This window comes from Falco peregrinus, chromosome 8 (genome assembly GCF_023634155.1).
Source record: "Falco peregrinus isolate bFalPer1 chromosome 8, bFalPer1.pri, whole genome shotgun sequence".
NCBI lineage: Eukaryota > Metazoa > Chordata > Aves > Falconiformes > Falconidae > Falco > Falco peregrinus.
The window spans coordinates 16,042,022-16,061,745 of record NC_073728.1 but is presented as its reverse complement, the minus strand read 5'-3'; the positions used below and the strand labels follow the sequence as shown (position 1 = coordinate 16,061,745).

Sequence of the window (19,724 nt, the reverse complement as noted above, 5' to 3'; positions counted from 1 at the left end):
GGAAATGAGAAAATACAGAATATGATCCTGAAATTTAACGCTTACCTATGCCTTTATTGCTTTCAGAATAAAATGGCAACGATCATAATTTTAAATAGTTCCCTGTGTATGCCCAACAGTTAGGAATTTGATTGCTTTACTAACTTTGACCCAAGTGTGCAAGGCAGAATGATTTTAAATGACCGAAATGACATTGAAAAATTCTGCAAGCCATTTCCCTGCCTTTAAACTTGTAGAGTTCGCACAGCATTTCAGTGCTGTCCCTGGACTGAAAAAAAGGGGTCCATTCTTGCATGGGTGCTTTTGAGTCACGGATATTAAACAAGGAATGCTCAGGCGTGGTGGGAGAGATCATGTTTTTCCTCTCCAGGCTCTGGCGTGAGTGGATTCGGTACGCTCCTGTTTGCGGTAGGTCTGCTTGTGGGTGTGCCGGTGGAAAGGCACCGGGCTTCAGCAGCACCCAGAGTCACAGAGAGCCGCATTCACGCCGCCACCGTGGAGCACGCCGCGCTCTGCGAGCCCTTGCGGCAGGGTGAGGCCCGCACTGCCCCCAGGCCGCTGCCGCCCGCTCCCCCCGCCAGCCCCGGCGCGCCCCCTCCCCACCGCCCGGCACGGCACCGGGGTTCATGCCGGGACGCCCTTCTCGGGCTCAAGGGGACACCCAGCACGAGAGACGAAAAAGCAGGCGGTAGGGAGGTGTGAGGGTGACGCGTTGGGGGGGTGATGTCCTCCAGCCAGGTGCTCCTGCCCCCGGGAAAGGCACCGACACAAGCGCGAAGGGGCGCGCTGCCGCCCCGCCGCCGGCCGCCCCCCGCCCCGCCGCCAGCGCGCCCCCCTGCGGCCGCCGCCCGCGGCGCTGCTGCGGCCCCGGCTGGCGCAGCCCCGGGGCCGCCGGGCCGGGCGGCGGGTGGTGCCGGCCGTCTCTGCGCGGCGGGCCCCGGCTGCTGCGGGCTGCGGCGGCGCTGGGCCCCTCCTGCCGCCCCCCCTGCCCGGCCGGCTGGAGAGGGCAGTCGGCTGCTGCAGCCCCCGGCACGCACCCTCGCCCTGCACACCCCTCCCCCGAAGGGCCGCATCCTGGCTCTCCTCACACACTGATCCACAGCCCTCCTGCCACAAGCGGCTGGGGGCAGGAGGGCGCAGCCGGGAAAGGTGGCAGTTCCCACTATCTCGATGAGCAGCGTTTCCCCACCTGCTGATCCATCAGGATCAAAATTCTCCTTCTGCATTTAAAGGCCCGCAGGGGGGTCACTGACAACGCCCCAGAGATTTTGGGGTGTGCTTTGCCTCCGCTTTGAGCCAGCATCTAACTGCAGCGCTGCAAGAGCAGGAGGCTCGGCTGACCCAGCTGGAGGGGAAGCGGCCGTGTCCCTGCTGCCAGACTGCCTGTGCCTTGTGCTGCGAGGCACGGGGGCTGAGCCCTCCCTTCGACACCGGCAGCTTGGGAGCGGAGCCTCGGCACACTGCATGTGGGAAAAAGAGTTTGGAGGTGCCTCTTCTGCTGAGATCCCGTTCAGCCTCTCCCCGGGGTCCCAAGGAATCTGAAGCATTTCCGAAAGCAACAGATGTTCTTGCAAGCAGTGTCTTTTGGTGCTGAGTACCAGAGGTCTCCCAGGCCTGGCTTGGACAGTTCCCCCATGGGAGGATGTGGGGAGGGGAAGAAAAAGGTCGGAGGGCTGTGTGCTGATTCTTTCTCTCTATGAATGCAAACCCAGGGAACTGGAGGCTCCAGGAGGTTCACCACAGTTCTCACAACTCCGTTCACTCCATAGTGCTCACTTGTCTCAGTCGGTAAACAAAACCCAATGGTACAAAACCCAGCAACATGCTTTCCTTGGTCTAGTCAACTATTCCTGGCTTGAGCTTGTGCTTCCTGGTTTAAACCTGCGCAAGACAAACTGTGACTCCATCCCAGGAGAGCAGGAAATATTCCCCACGTTCCTCGTAAGCTCTCAAACTACTAATAAAATTTTGGGCTTCTCCTCTCACACACACGTGCAGTGATATGCCTTCAGCCCCCTAACAGTTAAGACAATTGCAGCAATGAGCAATGCATGATGATGATGAAATTATCAGGAGAATTAGCCTCTGCACAAACATGTCCAGAGGGCTCCCAATGTTTTTTTCCTGTGTGGAAATCCCACCAGAACAGCTACAAGGGTGCTACACACCTGCAGTGCCTCACCTGCTGACTGGGGAATGGGGCTGTAGTGACTGTGCAGTGAGGAACGGAACTTGAAGGACCAGATTTGTTCAAGCTCCTGGCTGGACCCCTGTGATATTTATAGCACCTTCTCCTTCTCTTATGTAGCACTTGACATAATGCGCCTTGTGTGCCTTGTCTGGGGCCACGTTAATCTCTGCAACCAGACCTCAGTGCAAATGGGTCACCTGCAGAAGGGCCCGAAGCTTTCAGCTGTGGTCTGCCCAGCAGGACTGAGAGCAATACAGAGTAGAAAAAGCAAAGAGCACGTTCCCTTCTTGACGACATCCGATGGGGGCCCCCCGCTGTGCTGGGCACCCATTCAGCATTAAAGCAAAGACCAGCAGTGCTGAGGAGGGTACGAAAGGAAAGACTTCGCTCACACTTGTTTCATAGTTACCCTCAATATTTCATCATTCCTGCCTAGGGCACAGAATTGCTCGTTCTGAGAATATAGTATGCCAAATGACATTTGGCTGTGGTAGACCTGTTTTACAATGACGTTTCGTACAAACCCACAATTCTCAAACTGAAAAGGGGGAGGGTTTGCCAGAAATGAATTCTTCAGGAAGGTATGGCAGATGTTTTTCTAAGAATACACCACATAATAACACATAGTACTCTTGGCAAAGGGTCAAGGTGAAAGGATATATATTGCCCTGCCCATCTATTGAGGAGGTCTAATGAGAATAGTGTTGTGTGCTCAGCTCATGTTTTACTTCTTTTTACGTTATTTTTTTGCCATCCATTTATAGCAGAGTCTTTAATTAATTTGCTGTACTTAAATATTTCTGAGGGATGCTGAATTTAGATAAATTAAACTGAGATTCACTCCCTCCATCCTTTTATTTTCCCTCTTCTTTTGGGCTGGCAAGTTACAGCGGTCAGCAACTGTAGTTTCTTGTTACAACGGCAACCACAGCCCACTTACAGGCATGAAATGCAAGATTACAAAATCTGTCCCTAAGGCCATGGTGAAGATGGCTGCACCATAAATGTGAAGCATGTATATGTGGGTGTATTTAAGGAGAGGGGAGCGGAAAAGCTAGCAATGCTTTTAAGATTTGAGGCCCACTCTTTAATGTAAAAGGTATGCGCTTCCTAGAAAGGGGGGAACTTTATTAAGCTTCAGGGTGCCAAACCCCAGAGTTACAGGAACATCTGTTCAGACAGCTTGTAAGAAAAGTTCCCTTTGCACCATTTTCCTGGGGCTAAATCTTGCTTTAGCTTGTACGACTTGTGTCTGTTAGTAAATCAAACAGGCCAAGGAACACTCCTGGGAAAACCTTTCAGCCTCCAAAGCTGGGTGGCTGCACCCAAACTGCTTAACTGGAGCTGGTACTGGAACATCCTCACTCCACATGTGTGGAGCTCTTTGGTGAGGGCACCTGCCGTGTCACCCCTGCCCTGGTGTAATGACTGGCACCTCTCTTGCCAGCAACACAAGCTGGTAGCTAACACTTGATCTTTCAATTTAAATACCTTACAACACTCAGGCACAGCTGCTGGAGAATGCGTGTGGGTGCAGCCAGAGTATTCCTGAAGCCCAGAGCCATTCATTCCAGAAGCAAGTACCTTATGGCAAACACCCAAAGCAGCATCTGCTGCTCACATAGGCACGTAGCAGGGTTCTTCACGTCTCCCTCGTTCCTATGGCTCTGACTGATTCAGCAGGATTTACTGCATAAACTTGGAGAGCTGCAGTGAAATTCTGGGCACCTAGGACTCCTTTTCCCTGAGCTCCTTCCTGAGGTCCCCAACATGCCCAGGTTTGCCTTATCCTTTGGAGAGTTCAGCCCTGCTTTAACCCCGTCACGTTCACTTGCCATGTCTGTCTGTCTCAGAGTGAACTGCATGACGCATCTGCCTCTGGAAGACATCCTCCTGCCAAAATTCAATATCCCTGTTATTTCTCACAGCAGTCATTCAATCAGCCCCTGCTTCAGCCCTTTCTATCAGAGTAAATGTGGCATTTTCATAGACTTTACTACTGCAGTCATTGCTTGGGGCATTTCAGGTCAAAGCTGAATAAACCTCAAGTGCCTTGCCAGGCAACTGTGCAGAAATAAATTTCCATTTCAAAGATTCATTCCATTTATTTATTTCCTGAGCTGACACTGCTCACAAGATCAGCTGTATCACAGATCTCATGTTTAGGATTTAATTATCATCACTATACATTGAATATACTGTATATGGTGTGCTGAAGAGTCAACTCAGAAAGATTTAAACACAAACAAAATGTATATGGTTGGAGAGAGAGTCTTGAGGAATTCTCCAGCCCTGTCTTGACTGTCAGGAGAGGTTTGTGCCAGGTAATATTTTAGGACATGTTTTCATAATTCACTTTGTTTGATCTCAGTCAGCATTGTCAAGAAAAGACAGCGCCATCCAGACTGCCCCTTTGGCCTCCACCTACACCCTTGTGCTGGCACTGGGATTGATTTGGCTGTGGGATGAACTGGAGCAGGGAAAGGATTTAGTTTGCACAGCTACACGAGGGCTAGGGCTAGTGCTGCTAGAAGGAGGGAGAGCCACAGGGCTAGGGATTTTGGGGGGCAGGGAACGATCCTGCCTGTTTTGGTAGCAGTTGCTCTTCCATGGGGTCAGGCTGTCAGTGAAATCACACCCGCTGGACAGGGGCCCTTCCTTCTTCTCTGTGGGGTGAGGTAATTCCGGCATTGTGCAGCGTCTTCTCACTCGGATCACAGTAATAAACACAGTAAAGCCCCATAAGTTCAATAGAATAAAAATATGGCAGTTTTGGCCTGCCTGAGGGAAATGCTGAGGCAGGAGTGAGACAACCACTTTAGCTTAAAAGATAGGGACTGAGCCCTGGCAGCGGCACATACCTCACTGTTGGACTCACTGCAGGCCAGTCCTCCCTTAGCCAGGAAGGCTTAGTACTGCCTTGTGTGAGGCTGCTGTCACAACAGGAATCTTTTAGCAGCTCAAAAGCAGCACAGCAGTGCCTACACCGAAGCTGTGCCCACAGTGTCACAGCAGAGGTGGCCCTATTGCTAGTAAACTGCTGCTCCCTGAGGAGTGTTTCCTCTTGGAGGCTGATGATTGCCAGTGCAAATTAGAGCTGCCTGCAACCTGCAGCTAAGGAGTACAAAGACAAACTTTTTGTCATGTCTTCATCAGAAGTCAACCCTGATGAAATGTAATTTCCCATGAATACATGTTGATTGTCTGGGCTTCACAATGTCCTTGAGATGAGCACAAACAGCTCAGAAGATAAGGTGCCCTCAGCTAAACCCTTCTCCTGCCTGCTCTGCAAGGACTGGAGCTCTTGGTGGCATTGAGATTAAAGAACCGATCTGTCCTTGATAAAAAAATACCTTGGTATCTGCCCTCCCTTTCCTGCTAAATGAAAACATCTAGCTATCAAGGGGGAAAAATGTTCAACAATTATACAAACAACTGTGGTAGGCATTTACACAGTTTGGAGTGTACAAACTCTAGCTGTGGCCTTTATGGCATTTGCTATTAAATCACATTACTAGGCAAAAGCCTTGAGGAAGCTGTGGGCACTTAATCAACAAAGTGGATCCCAAGAACAGCAGCTGCAGGTTAGCTAAAAATGTGGTTAATCCCTGAAACCACAAAGCAAGTGGATTACCATGTGCACCCAGCTGGGGCACCCAGGACACCACCGTAGGGCCCTGGTGGCTCTGTGCATGAGCGAGAAGCACAGCAGAGAGGACACAACACTCCTTGTGCAAATTGCAAGCAGCAATACTAAAAGCAAGAGGCAGATGTGGTCCTCTTTAAGGTCAGTTAAGGGCCTGGTAGTATGTGGGTGAATGAGGCCAGAGTCCTGCTTCTGAGAGGCTGCTGGAGAGGGAGAGGCTGTGATTCACTTCAGGAGAGCGTTGGTTGACTGTGAGGAGGAGGCTTCCCACCATGCTCACTCATGCAGTGTCTGCAGCCACAGGGCACAGAGAGGAGAGAAATGAAGAGAACAGGGGTGTGAGTGTGTGTGCTGCAAGAGGAGGGGGAGATGAAAGCTTCTTTCTTTCCCCCCCTCTGCTTCTGGCCCCTCAATCTGAACTTCTGTGTCTTATTTCTGTTGTGTTCCTCAGTCTGTTTTCCCCAGAGGTCCACCTGCCAGGCCAGACCTCTGAAAGAGGAGAATCCCTTCCTCCCCGTGCCAAACAAGAACATCTGCTCTACTAAAGATGCTGAGCAACAGCAGCTGGCAGGCCAGTCCTGCCCTCCCCGCCATCCCTGTACTCATGCTACCTGGGAGTGATGGGGGCAGGTGGCTGCTCCTGGCCCTTTCTGCTGGTGCCGTCAAGTAGTGACAAGTTTTACTAGTAATTTCATGAGCCAAGTCTAACCATTTCTGCCCTCCCAGCTGCATTTGCCACGCAGGATGGCAGCAGTTGATATCTCAAAAGATAAAGACTATTTTGTCATAAGCAAAGGAAAACTAGAGAAGATCAATGGCAGTGGTGGTGGTGGTGGTGGTGGGAGGATGAGATGAAAACCGTAGACAAGGCAAAAGTCTGAATAATCAGATGAGTGAGGAGAATTATAGTGTGCAAGTGAAGAGGCATTGAGTCACACTGCAAGCTTGTACCATAAGATCATCTATACCTATTTCCCAGAAGGTGATTAGTTTGCATAATTCAGAAGTTTTATGAAGTGTGTTCATTGGAACTTGACGAATAATTAATTTTTTTTGTTTCATTGGCAAATTTGGAAAGTCAAGAGGACTCATTTCAATCAGACTGAAAGGAAAAGGAATCGATTTTTTTGTGAATTGAAAATTAAAACAAATAATAATTTGGAGGCTTCAAATGAGACATTTGTTCCTAAAAAAAATTAATGGTTCATTTTGATGGTGGCTATTTAAATATGGTTTGAAATTTTAAAAATAACAGGAATTTTTGAAAGAAAATGTTGCTTTGAACAAGAAAAATAAAATAATTTAATTTGGAAAACACTGAGAATTATTTCACTGGAAATTTTGAGGAGTTTTTTTTTCTTGATATTAAAGAATATGATGTATTGGCCAAGCTCCTGAAATACATTACTACCTCCTATCCTGAACTTTTGTCTGCAGAAATTTGTTTCAAAACCAAAAGCCCTATTCCCAGACTTGGCAATTCATCATGCAAATCCAGGCTTCTCAAGGCTCCAGAGTCCTGCCTAACCCCTATGGTCCAAAGACCTTGGTACAGAGATACCATGTATTTTCACTGAATCTTGACCTCTGGCAATAACCCGACACAGGTTGATATATCAGGCAGGTAACGTACCAGCAATGCCACTTAACAAGGTTGTGGCAGCAAAATCTGTTGACGCAGTTAGGTCCTTAGAGTAATGAGAACCAGGCCTTCTGCTCTACACTTTTTCTTCTACAAGATGTAAGTTGGTTGCTGACGTTTGAAAATCATAAAAAGTAGGTTAATACAATGGCCATTTAAATGAGCAAACATAGCAAAAAACCTTAGGAAGTGAAACTTTCTCAAGAAAGCTCTGCTTCACTGCAGTTCCTCTTGCTGCAAAGGGTTCCCTTCACATTTTTCTCCTTTCACCCAGTACTGCTTCTAGACAGCAAAAAGGTAAAATGACATTTTCCTGGCGTAGAAGACACTGTTGTTTTCTTTGCAAAAGAGCTGATGATTTAAAAATGAAAAAAATATTGTTGGCGGGGGCTTGAAAAAAGCTTTAGGAAAAGATGTACATGCATTTTGTCAAAAATTTCCCCCTTTCCTTCAACATTTCATCAAAATTATAAAATTCAAAATATTTCCTCCCATTTTGCATAAGGCTGATTTTCACTGGACCCCATCCAACACACTTGTTTTTTTTGATTGTACCAGATATAATCTCACTGCTATCTAAAAGAAAAATTCCCCGAGCGGTGTGTTACCCACAAGCCCATCCTCCTTTTTATCCCCTCTTACTGATTTTGCAGTCCCGTTTTGTAATGTCTTTCCCTCCTAGAAACACATTTGCCACCCTCCTTGATTCTCCCCTTCATCACTAGCATACAGGCCAACCAAACTGCCCACTATCATACTTTCTGGTATACATTATTCCTGTGGTCAAAACATTAAGAATTCTTTTGGATGCTGGATTTGAGTTTTAAAAGCTAGGTTTTCCTAGCCAGGTTTTCAGGTGATGATAGGAGGAGGAGGCAGCTGGAGCTGTGAAGCAGGACATCAGTTGGATGCTCACTGCAGGCAGAGGCTTTATAGCAGATATTAATCAGCGCTCAACTGAAATAACCAGGAGAGCAAGCTGGCCACACTGACATATTCAAGTCAATATTCTTAGAGTTGCTGTAGATGTGATTGTCTAAGAATATGAGAGAGATAAAGCTTGTAGGGGGTGGTAATATCTGTTGGCAAGCAGATACAGTAAGAAAAAGCTTCTGAACAGAGAGGTAGAAGCTTGTCAACTTCTTCAAACTATCACTTTGGCTAATGAAAGACTCAGCCCCCCCCCTTGCACATCTGGCCTCTCTGATATTTCAGGGTTTTGTTTTCATACTTAGCCCTGGTAGGGACTTCAGGAAAGGGGAATTGCTAAGTCCTAGAAATGTGGTTTCAAGTACTTTGGGAAGGCTAGGGAGTTTGAGTTATCACTAATGCAATGATAAGGCTTTGTACATGAGATCAGATTCTGTGGTGAAGAGTAGGTGATCAACAAATCCTGCAGCTGATACATTTTTGGAAGGTACAGGACCTGCCTTTATTCTGCTGACTCATATGATGCCAGCCACAAACCCAGCACTTGGCTACAACATCCCATTTGCAGAGAGGTCTGGGTTATGGGGTAACAGTTATTTTTGTGACAACTACACTTCAAAAGCAAGGAAATCCTTGTAAAATCTGGGATTTATTCTACAATCCTCTGCCAGGAATTCCTTATCTTTGTTTTACAGAACCTCCAGCCTATGATTAAACACATATTCTGATGCAAACACACAATCCTTGCACTCATCCCTAAACTTTCAGTAACATGGTGGCCTACAGACCAAAGAGAAACAGATTGAGTGTATCACTTCCATACATCAGGGCATCAACCCTACGGAGCTTAAACATAATTCCCAGGAACAGACTCTCTGACAAGCTCTGAATACACAATCTGTGATAAAGCCACTATTCATTCTATGATTTCTGTAGATAAGACTGCAAGGGAAGAGGCAAGGAGAAGGTGTGGGAAGCAGAAAAGCAAGGCAAGGTTATAGCAAGGAGGGATTCTGAAGTGGTCCCCATCCCTCAGTGCTGTGTTTTCATACCACCCTGCTCTGTCATACAAATTTTAAAGAGCATTATTGACAGGGATGCAGGTGATGCACTATGATCTTTACTAAAACGTGTTTTCATTTGTAAGTGGCTTCTGGGCTGGTTTTGTCTGGGAATATGCTTCATCCACAGCCTAACAGTGACATCTGAAAGCACTGAAAAGCTACATATACCCTTCACTCATCCAGCCACTCATATTTCTGCTCAAAACATTCTTTCCCCTCTCATTTCTCTGTCTCCATCTCATCATGAGCCCTCTGAGATTTCCACACAGAAGTTGTTTTCCTAAGATGTCCACCAAGGCTTGTGGCTTCTGTTCCCAAACTTGGTGTGCCCCTGGGAAGAGATGCATACTTGTGCTGTAGTTCTGAGACCGGTTCCCGCACAGGCAAATCAGACTGAATGTGGATGTGGTTGAACGTGACAAAACACCTTCGGAGAAGCCTCAGCCCATGATCACTATTCATCTCATCTGCTGAAACATTCTCTTTGCTGGCATTGGCAACTTTTGGCTCACTGCTATGTATTCAAAATGTTACTGTGAATCTGTCAATTTGAACACCTTGTCATTCTCTTTGTGCCTGTCTGCTGGCTTCCCCCATCTGATATATTACTAAGTTTCCTTCCTTCATTTAATTTAATTTCATTTCATTTCATTTCATTTCATTTTCCAACCCATCCCATTCTAACTATCAGCTCTCATTCACTCTTCAGAAATGGCCTCCACACTTTGATTGGCAAACAAAGCTGATCTTCATCACCCACTTGTCATCAATTCAAAGAGGTGCTTTAGAATGTGCTCCATGCCATCCCTTGGATGAACTTCCTACCGTCAACTTATGAAAATGCCTTTCCTTGTCAGGTCTCCTGTCTTTCAAATATTTGGATTCTTTGTATGTCCACTTAGCTGGAGCACTATCTCCTTTATGAAAACTTCTTTGAGTCCTTTGCTTTATAAACGTTACATATAAAGGTTTAATTCTAGGTTTTCCAGGAGTCCTGCTTTGACCTTGTAGTTTGAAATGCCATAAATTAAACAAACAAACAAACAAACAAACTCAGGGACTTAATTAGCCCGGTGAATACTGGAAGTAGGCTCTTAAGCTATATACCAGACATGAATTACGTTCCTCATCTGTACCCTTTAAAAATATTTGTTATGCATCTCATTTGTGAGGAGACAGCACTCCTTACATGTCTTCAGCAAAGCTTTATAATGATTTATTCTTGTGTCCCACATTAAATGCAAACTTCTCTACTCTCAGACTCAGAGACTATCAGAAATACAGCTACATTTTGCTCTTTCTCCTTTTCCCAATGCTTTAAGAAACAAAGGGAAGCAGAAGTAAAATCTTTCTTCAGTATGTCTCCACAGCTGCAGCTCCTCATGGGGTATACTTAACTGCTTATTTTTAGGCTTGAGGTGTTCCTTTCATTCTTTTTTGCTTATTCTTGAAAAAAGACTAGCTCTCCATGCTCACTCTAGGATGAAGATGTCTGCTTTATTCTGTGTTCACTCCCAAGTGATTGGCCTATTAACAGGAGATTTGTGGTGCTCTGCTTTGGAAAGCTCTTTCCTTAAATGTAAGTCCTTAAACAACTGCCAAGATACTTCTGTGTTCAAATTCCTCCTAAAATCTGACCCTTGCCACAATCCCGTACAGGAAACTGGAGAAGAGTAAGGAAGCTGGTGCATAAAGACCTTTTGCCTGTGTTGCTTCTCAGTTGTGTCTCTTTATTTCCTCTTACTTCTGTCTGATTCCATATAGTCTCAGATCTTACATTTTGACTGCAGGCTGCACAGGGAGGGGGCAATACGTTCACACAGGCAGGGGTCCTTGTTGCGATTAGGGCATGTATGGACTGTTACAAGAAACATGGAGCAAACCCAGCCAGGTAAGGGCTACAACGCAGACCTTCATGGCTGCAAACTGTTAGTGTGAAAAGTTGGGAGGCAATTTTCCCTCTGTGCTAGATAACTATAGATGCCCTGAATTTCAGGAAAGCCTGTTGGATATAATTAACTTTACAGTAGGGGAAACTAAGCTTAGATGCTAAAAAAAGAAATATCAACAATTGTAGCACAAAGAAAACAAATGCTTACACATCCACCCACACCTCAGATCCTTCTGGGCAATCTGCTGGTCAGCAGAAGTGCACAAGAAGACCAACCCCATGTGCCCTGAGAAGCTGAGGAAGGACAATTCCTCAGCTAGTGCTGCCCTCACCTCTGCTGAGGCTGGACTGAGGACACAGGCTCAGGACTAGAGAGCAGCATCTGCAGATCCAAGTTAGAACCTGACAGAAAGGCCATATTTCTGAGTAACTTAAAATTATCAGTGGTTTTCTGGTGTGAATTGTGGTTCCTTCAGGAACCAAGACTGATCCACCAAACTTGGTCATATCTACTTACACTAATCAAATTTTAGTCCTTTAATGGTAATGAAACAATATTTTTCCAGTCAGTGTGTTATTTCCTTTTCTCTTTACCTATTGTTTTGTAGAAAAGATTTTTTCTTCAACCATGCCACTTAGAGGTCTGGATTTTTTTTTTCAAATGACAGTGTATTTCAAAACCCCAACAGGTTTGTGGCAAACTAACATGGTAAAAATGTGAACTGTTTAACATAATAAGACATGATCTCACATTCTGAGTTTAACAAAATATCCTGAAACCAGATACTTATGCAAATGATAAGCTTCTCTTCTCCCCATTACATCTCAAGTAATTCACCAGGCAAGTTCCTGTCACAGAAGAAAAAACATGGGCAGCATGAGACAGGCTTTAAAGTGTGAAAATAATTTTGTGCATAATAACATTTTGCAATGGGAATTCTGACAGGGTGTCTGTGGGAAGGTTTGCCCTAACAAGCATTCAATGAAGAAAAGGAATTCAAATCTCTAAAATGTGAGCAACTAACCCAAAATGAGAAAGAAACGTACACGAGAAACCTAGTTATTTAACTTACAAGCAGTCTGACTAATCACACTAGAGTAGCCTAGCATTCAGTGTAAATCGCACGTCCCTCTCTGAGTGAAGTTCAAAAAGGCTGTGACACCTGAACCACTCCTAAGCTGATTCCTCAGTTGAAGGCTCTGTGGCTTTAGAGCTGCAAGGCCCTCAGTCCCCTCCCCTGCTCCCACACTTTGATATGGCAGCATATGCAGAGTATAAAGGTTCCCTGTGACCTGGGGATCAGTATTACCCCTAAGAACAAAGTGTACTATAATATAAACATGTGTGTTAAAGGGAAGATATATCTTATACTGAGCTTTGGGACATATGTTGGAGATGGCCTGAGGAATATCCTTCCTGAAAGACCTTCTGAATCTCAAAGTCAAAGAGAGGGGCTTTCTTTCACCCTTTCCCTTGCCCTGGCCTTAGACTATGTGTCAGGTTCCAATTATGGGGAAAGGGTGGAAGAAAAAAGTTCTCAAGATAAGGAAATCAAGGCAGGAAGATACCAAACTACACAGACAAGACGGTGCAGTAACTATAGGTACTATGGCTGTAGCCCACAAAGCATGGCTGTGATATACAGGGAAGGTATACTCGGCAGAAGTCCAGAGATTCCTCATCAGCTGGACTAGCTAGAAGAGGGGCACAACAGAGAGAAAAGGTGTCCACAGCAATTCTTGCGGATCTTGTTTTAGGAGGAACTCATTTTGTTACCAATATCTTGCTCCATGCCGTAACTGAGCTGGGAAGGATGGGAGCAGTGAAGGAGAGACCTTATTTGGGACAAGATCTCCATTTTACTGGATCATCCATTTGCTATATGCATATATTAACTCAATATCCAAAGTCTTATTAGCAAGGATAGAGGGCACCATAGCAAGGTGATGTCTATCCATTGGGAGGGCAACACTCTGGGCTCACCTCAGGCTGCCCTGGCTGTGAAGACAGAGATGACTTAAAGAGACTCCACAGGGAGATGTATTGTGCCTTACTTAGAAGGCTAATCATCATAGCATGATTCTTTTAAGGAGGATCAAGGGTAAAAAGTAAGAAGTGGGTGATCTGAAAAGCCACCCTGAGAACAAAACAGTTCAGGAAACAAGATGAATACCACTGGAAACAGTTTGCCAGAGTGGTCTCACTTGCCAGAGAGGAGCACCAGAGTGCTATCTCTCACTGTAGCTGTAGAAGATACTGTGGCTACGTGGGGCAGTGAGCATAGAGTTTTGTGTGGCAATCCTTTGCAAATGTTTAGTGGTTAATTGCACCATCAATGTGCAGTCTCAGTCAATTATCAGGAGATGACATTATGGTTGATGAGGATCAAATGCATCATTTGTTTATACAAAACCCAAGCCCAAAAGGTACATAAGGTAGGTAATTTGGTTAGTGCTCTGGATATGAAAATGTCAGGCATAACCTGGTAAATTCATGCTGTAAATCTTACTGATATTCTGGTACATGATGTTGCAATAGCATTTATTTAATATTAAATTTAATATTAAAATTTATTTAAGCTTTTCTAACCAGTAATACAATATGGGCCTCATACAATTATTAGGGTGCAGTTTTTAATTTTCCTGTAGCTATATTTTTATTTATCATCAATTCTGTTTTGAATGCTGGTTAAAATCTAATTGACTATAAATCTGCCATGGCAAACAATTTTGCATCACCTAAGTGTGGAAGCAGTAAATATATTTATATCACTAGGTACTGATATGATTTCAGGATCAAATATTTATCCTGTATCTTTGTATCGGGCAAGCTACTGTTCAAGACCTAATGCTGTTAGTTTTTGTAGGTCACAGTCCGAAAGAAGGTCTTTGCAATCTACTAGATCTACATATCAAAATGACAAAGCACCTTCTAAAAGACCTTCTCAAAGTGTGTGGGGAAAAAATATGACCTTCTGTGTAACTGAAGTGTAACTTCATTTTTATGAAATTCTTTAGGCAATGATTCATGGATATGATAGTCTATATCACATATAGATATGACAGATATATGACATAAAAAAGCAAAATTATTTTCAGACCTTACATGATTTTTCAAAGGCCAATGGGTGAAAACTGTTTCACTGAGATTTAAGATGACACAGGTGCTCTAAGCAGAGATAGCAATAATCAAAGCTCCTGCAGAGTTTGTCATCTGATGATGTCAAGGTACTTAGACAGTAAAATCCATAGGTAGGGAAGGTTCTCTACAGATGTGGAAGTCATTAGCTATAGACCTAGATAATTTTTTCTTGGAAACAGGAATGCCTGAAGAAGCTGGGTTATGATTCAAGTCACATTTCTGATATGAAAAGATGAAGTCATTTCAAATGTAATCAGTATTTTGAAGGGGGCAGCAATTTCTAAACATCAAAAGCACTAACATTAAAGCAAGCAAAGCAATTGGGGGTGGAGGAAAGTCCTCCATAAAAAAGCTAGCTCACACTGATTCACTGTGCCACATTAGGCAATAGTTCTGTGTGTGTTGTCCTAGTAGGAAATACCTGATGATTGCTAAAATATTAAATGCTATGATTGTGCAAGCTGGCAGCACCAAAGGGCCTGAACTGCTCTATTGGATGATTACCTTTCCTCCCCCAATTCTTAAAGCAGAATGGATGGCAGTTTCAGATTGAATATGTATTTTCCATCTGCTGAAGAGTTGTTTTTGTTCATGCTGTTTGAGGTTAACTGTGCACGTACTAATCAAACCCACTATTTCCTTTCTCGTAAAACCAAAACAAAGCTTCATGTTACTTTCAGGTACAGCATCTGAGATCAAAGCTATATATATACACACTGACTCTGTGTGGGTTCAAACATTTCGAAGATTCAGTATCCTGAAAGGTGTCGCCTCTTTTCCAATCCTGAGAGTTCCAGTTTGTCTTAAAGTCTGAAGGCACCAGCCACCTTCAGCCCCTTCAGCATCTGTTCCAGCACAGGAATGCTCTCAATATTGGTCACCGTGGGCTTTCTCTGCACAGCTACTGCCATTGCCGAAGGTGGGTAGATGAAGGAGGCAAGGTAGCTGGGGGTGTCTAAATTTTCTCAGTTTCACATCTTTGCAGGATGTGGACTGGGTACAACAGGGAGAGGGAGATGACATTGGACCCCTCCATAGCATAGTCTGGGAACAAGGTCTTGGGGCACTACAAGGTATCTGGAAAACCAGACACGGACTTTAGAGCAGTAGCACCTGTAGAGAAGCTGGGCGGGATTCACAGTAGCTCAGGAAGGAAGAAAGATTTTGATAAACCAGGCCCTGGGAGTGAAGTTGTTGGCAGCTGGTAACATGGGTGTAGAGGTTTGAATGGATGGAGAAATTCTACTCCTCTTCATCCCAATTTCTCACACTGCAGAACTGAAGAAGATAAGCCCTGCCCCAAAATGGACTGATATAAAATGAAATTGAACAAATAATACTGAGTCTTCACATCTTATTAAAGCAAAAGTCAGTGCCTTCCCATTGTGCAGCAAGATAGAGTATACAAGTTGTAAAAAGCAGTCAGCAGGGATGTACATGGTTACACTAGTTTTCCTTTAAGATTTGTAAGAAATTTTTTTCAGCACATTTATCAGGCTTTGCTTTATCAGTGTTGCCATACTGTGACTTGGGGATAGCTTGTTAAAATTGAGGAGCAAAAAGATCAGAAACAGAAATATGCAAACAGGTTTTCCATTCAGTTTTACTGTTACTCTAATGGTTCTGTTCCATGTTCCATATAGGATGTCAACCTGTTTGTTTCTAAACATGCTTACTTCTACCAGGTAGAACTTGTGGTTTAAATCCTAATTTCAAATTTCAAATTTCAGCTTTACCACCTGAAGTCTATTTTTTTACTTTCTTATATGTATTAAGAAGTTTGTGTTGAGGAAAACTGAAGCATGCAGGTCACTGCTTTAGTAAGTGGGCCAAATTACCTACTATTTAAACAACAAGTAATTGCTGAGATTTATGGTATTATTTATAGTAATGAAAGCACTTCTTGAGCTTTAAGTATCTTAATGTAATACCTATGTGAATTGTGGTCTTGGAGTCCTTTTTTTGGAAGGATTTAGCAGCATTTCTAGGAATTACTCATAGATAATAGGAGGTGGTAGGACTCCCTATTGTGCAGGTTTCAAGTAAATGACTGCAGATCATTTCTTGACAGTTCACTTACCGTCATGCTCTTTACTTACAGTAATGGAAGTGACTCAGCCAGCAATGGTGCTGGCCAACAGGCAAGGAGTCGCCACCTTGGTGTGTAAATACAAGCACATTGGGAATGCAAAGGAAATTCGAGTGACGCTGCTTAAACAGACAGGTGACCAGCTCACTGAAATTTGTGCTTCAACCTACACAACGGAGTTTAAAATGTTCAGTGTGGAAGAGGTCATTCAGTGCCACGTTAGCCCTAGTCGAAACAATGTGACCCTCACCCTCACTGGCCTGCAAGCTAATGATACTGGTCTTTACATCTGCAAGATGGAACGGATGTACCCTCCACCCTATTTTATGAACAAGGGAAATGGGACACATCTCTATGTCATTGGTAAGCCAAGCAGCTTTACATTACTGTGATAGTCCCATGTTAAGGGAGTTGCTATTATGTCTCAGGGGTCTTCAAATTTCTATTTGTAAGAAGTGAGGCTGAACACTGATTCAGGCTCCGAGAATCATGATTAGCTCTTATTCCTTTCAGGTCTCCCTGCACACACCTAGAGCAGACATAGTCGTACCCATGCAATGTATTTAGCAATATATGGACACTTGACAGCATAAGCAATACCATACAGTGTGCATGTATGTCTAGGCAGTTAGGTATCTAAGTGCAGAAACAGTGGAGAGTAAGGTGTATGTTCTTCTGCAGATAAGCCTGTTGTCATTGAGGTTGAGTGGCGGGCAGAGACTCAGAGCTCAGTCCTGGTGGTATCCTGGGGTAGCATATGCTGCAGAAAAGCAGGGCGGAGGCTGACTTATTGTCTCTAGGGGCTTTCTCATGAGGGTTATGTATAATATGACTTGTGTGATATCATATGTTTTAGATCCAGAACCTTGTCCAGACACTGCCATATATCTCTGGGTATTAGGAGCTACTGCCTCAGGATTTTTCCTTTACAGTATTGTCATCTCAGCCATTCTCATGGCCAAAGTGGTAAGTCCCATTAACTCAGCCCCATGCTGCTAATAACACTCCTTTGTGTGATGAGGGCAAGGAGAGAGAAATGAGAACAGGGAAGAACACTGGGAACAGGCACACTGGGATGCTCCTTTTTACTACTGCAAAAATCTGGTTACAGCAATGCAAAACAAGAGAACTTGCTGGAGCTGCCATTTAGATTTGATTGTGGCTCATTTGTGTTGCCAGAGTACCAGAAAGCAGTCAGCTTCCACCAGCTGGACTGACCCTTGGCTTAGGTTTGTGTGCTTAGAACAGGTTGGAGTCCTGGATGCTTCTGGGATCAAAGGCAACAGTCTCCACATGTACTCTGATTTCACAACTGATTCATACAAATCCCCAGGATCTGGTTTTTGCTTTTGTCACCATTCACGTCTGCACAAAGCAAATTTAAAGAGTTTTCCCCTTGTGATGGGAGGGAATTATAACTTACAGCATTTTTAGGTTCATAGCTAGAAATGTCGGCACAAAGACAAAGGCATGAGAAATGTAAGCCTGTGCTGCCTCCTTCCATGGGGGTCTGCAGATGCCAAAGCTTAAAACCAAACCGTATCCCTGTCCAATATTTTTCAATCAGCCCTTGTCCCTAGGAGCTAAATTTAACTGTCCAGTGTGAACACTCCTCGTTTTGAACCAACAATGAACTCTGCAGCAGGAGCATCTTCAAAGGGCTAAATTAATGGCAGAAGCTTGGTTTTTTGCTAAATTGCCCCTGTAAGTCCCGATTCTCCCTCAAATGTCTCAGTGGGTCTTCTATGAAGAGGGGTGACAGGGAAAGGTGTCTAGAATACCTTCTACTCACTAAAGCATTGGTTTTCTCTAAAATGTGCTGGTCAATGATTATGCTGTGATAATTTGTTTATTTTACTGTCTTGCCATATCATAGATAAAGAGAAGACGATGTCTTACTACTGGGGTCTATGTGAAAATGCCTTCTGAAAAACTAGAGAAAAAAGTGATTCCATTCCACATCACTGTTAACTGAAACAAGGAAAGAGAGAAACCATTTCCTGGCTGGGATGGAGAGTCTTCTAATTCACTTAAGCTAAAGAAATAAAATTAATTGTCTTATTACAAAGGTGTACGGGAAGGAGAGACAACATTCTTTGTAACTTCTATGGTTTGGAGGAGAATAAATAGTTTATGCATTAATATTCCAAGGTTAGCCCTGTCACATAAAAATGGCTACATTAGGCCATTGATTCTTTGAGTTGTATTGTACCAATATATAGTCTCTCTCTCTATATGTATAGCATTAAGAGCTATTGCTGTTGCAGCTGAGCATCTTACTGTCAAATTTCACCATGTCCACTGATTAACTGAAATGCAAACACTATTACGACAGAGGTTTGTGTGTCATTGCAAAGCTAATCCTATAGGTCTGAGGGGCAGAGGCGGGAGAGCACACTAATGTACAAAGGAATGTCGACTTGTTTCCCTGCATTGCTATTTATTGGTTCCATTTCTGGCATTAGTGCTCTGCATTTCCACAGAGGCATCACTGTAGGCTGGCACTGATGTCACTGCTGCTCTAAAAGCCTGATCTCAGCTCCTTTCCCCGGCATCGTGTCCCAGCGGTGCCGTACTGGAGTTGACATTAATGATATCTGAGCCAGTGCTGACAGCTCAGTTGGAGAGAAAGGCTGCCAGCAGAAGCCCTCTTAGGCTGCTGTTGAGAGGATGTTCAAGCTCTGCTGGGGCCTTGTGTTTTACAAATGCTAAATTAGCATCTATCCAAAAGGCAGAAGTATGTTGCTGTGTTTAACTGAGTCTATTTTCCATGAAAATACCAACAGTGTATAATCTTGTTTATTAGTTATGTACCATTCAATAAAAACCTTGAAGCTTTGCCCAAATTCAAGTTCATTTCTTATTCACCATTCTCAGAAGACACAGGAAGTGGCTACATGTTAGAAAGCAGTGATGACAAGATGAACCTTTCCCCTCTGACCCTGTGTTTTGCCCTTCTGAGGGAGCTTGTGTACTCATGCCAGCCCTCACTTTCTCAGCTCTCCTCCTCAGGGGGCTGCCATCAAAATCTGTCAAGTCTTCTATTTTTCTAGTTAGAGCTGCTGTGATGTGATTCAGAGATGCTACCAATCACCTTCTCACTTCCAGCCAAGTTACTTACTTGCAGAA

At 44.2% G+C, this 19,724-nt stretch overlaps 1 protein-coding gene across 1 annotated transcript; it reads left to right on the top strand.

Moving 5' to 3' along the window:
• Nucleotides 1-15,160: 15,160 nt before the first annotated feature.
• CTLA4 (cytotoxic T-lymphocyte associated protein 4) lies at nt 15,161-19,441 on the top strand. Its single transcript, XM_005237018.2, has 4 exons — nt 15,161-15,425; nt 16,608-16,958; nt 17,452-17,561; nt 18,472-19,441. The coding sequence occupies exons 1-4, from the start codon at nt 15,368-15,370 to the stop codon at nt 18,568-18,570; spliced, it is 618 nt and encodes a 205-aa protein (XP_005237075.1). The 5' UTR covers nt 15,161-15,367; the 3' UTR covers nt 18,571-19,441.
• Nucleotides 19,442-19,724: the final 283 nt, after the last annotated feature.

Excerpts from the sequence above, each read along its gene's own strand:
- CTLA4 (XM_005237018.2), top strand. The coding sequence starts at position 15,368 with ATGCTCTCAATATTGGTCACCGTGGGCTTTCTCTGCACAGCTACTGCC. Across the intron at positions 15,426-16,607 it reads AGCTACTGCCATTGCCGAAG|TAATGGAAGTGACTCAGCCA; the intron begins GTGGGTAGATGA and ends CTTTACTTACAG. Across the intron at positions 16,959-17,451 it reads GACACATCTCTATGTCATTG|ATCCAGAACCTTGTCCAGAC; the intron begins GTAAGCCAAGCA and ends CATATGTTTTAG.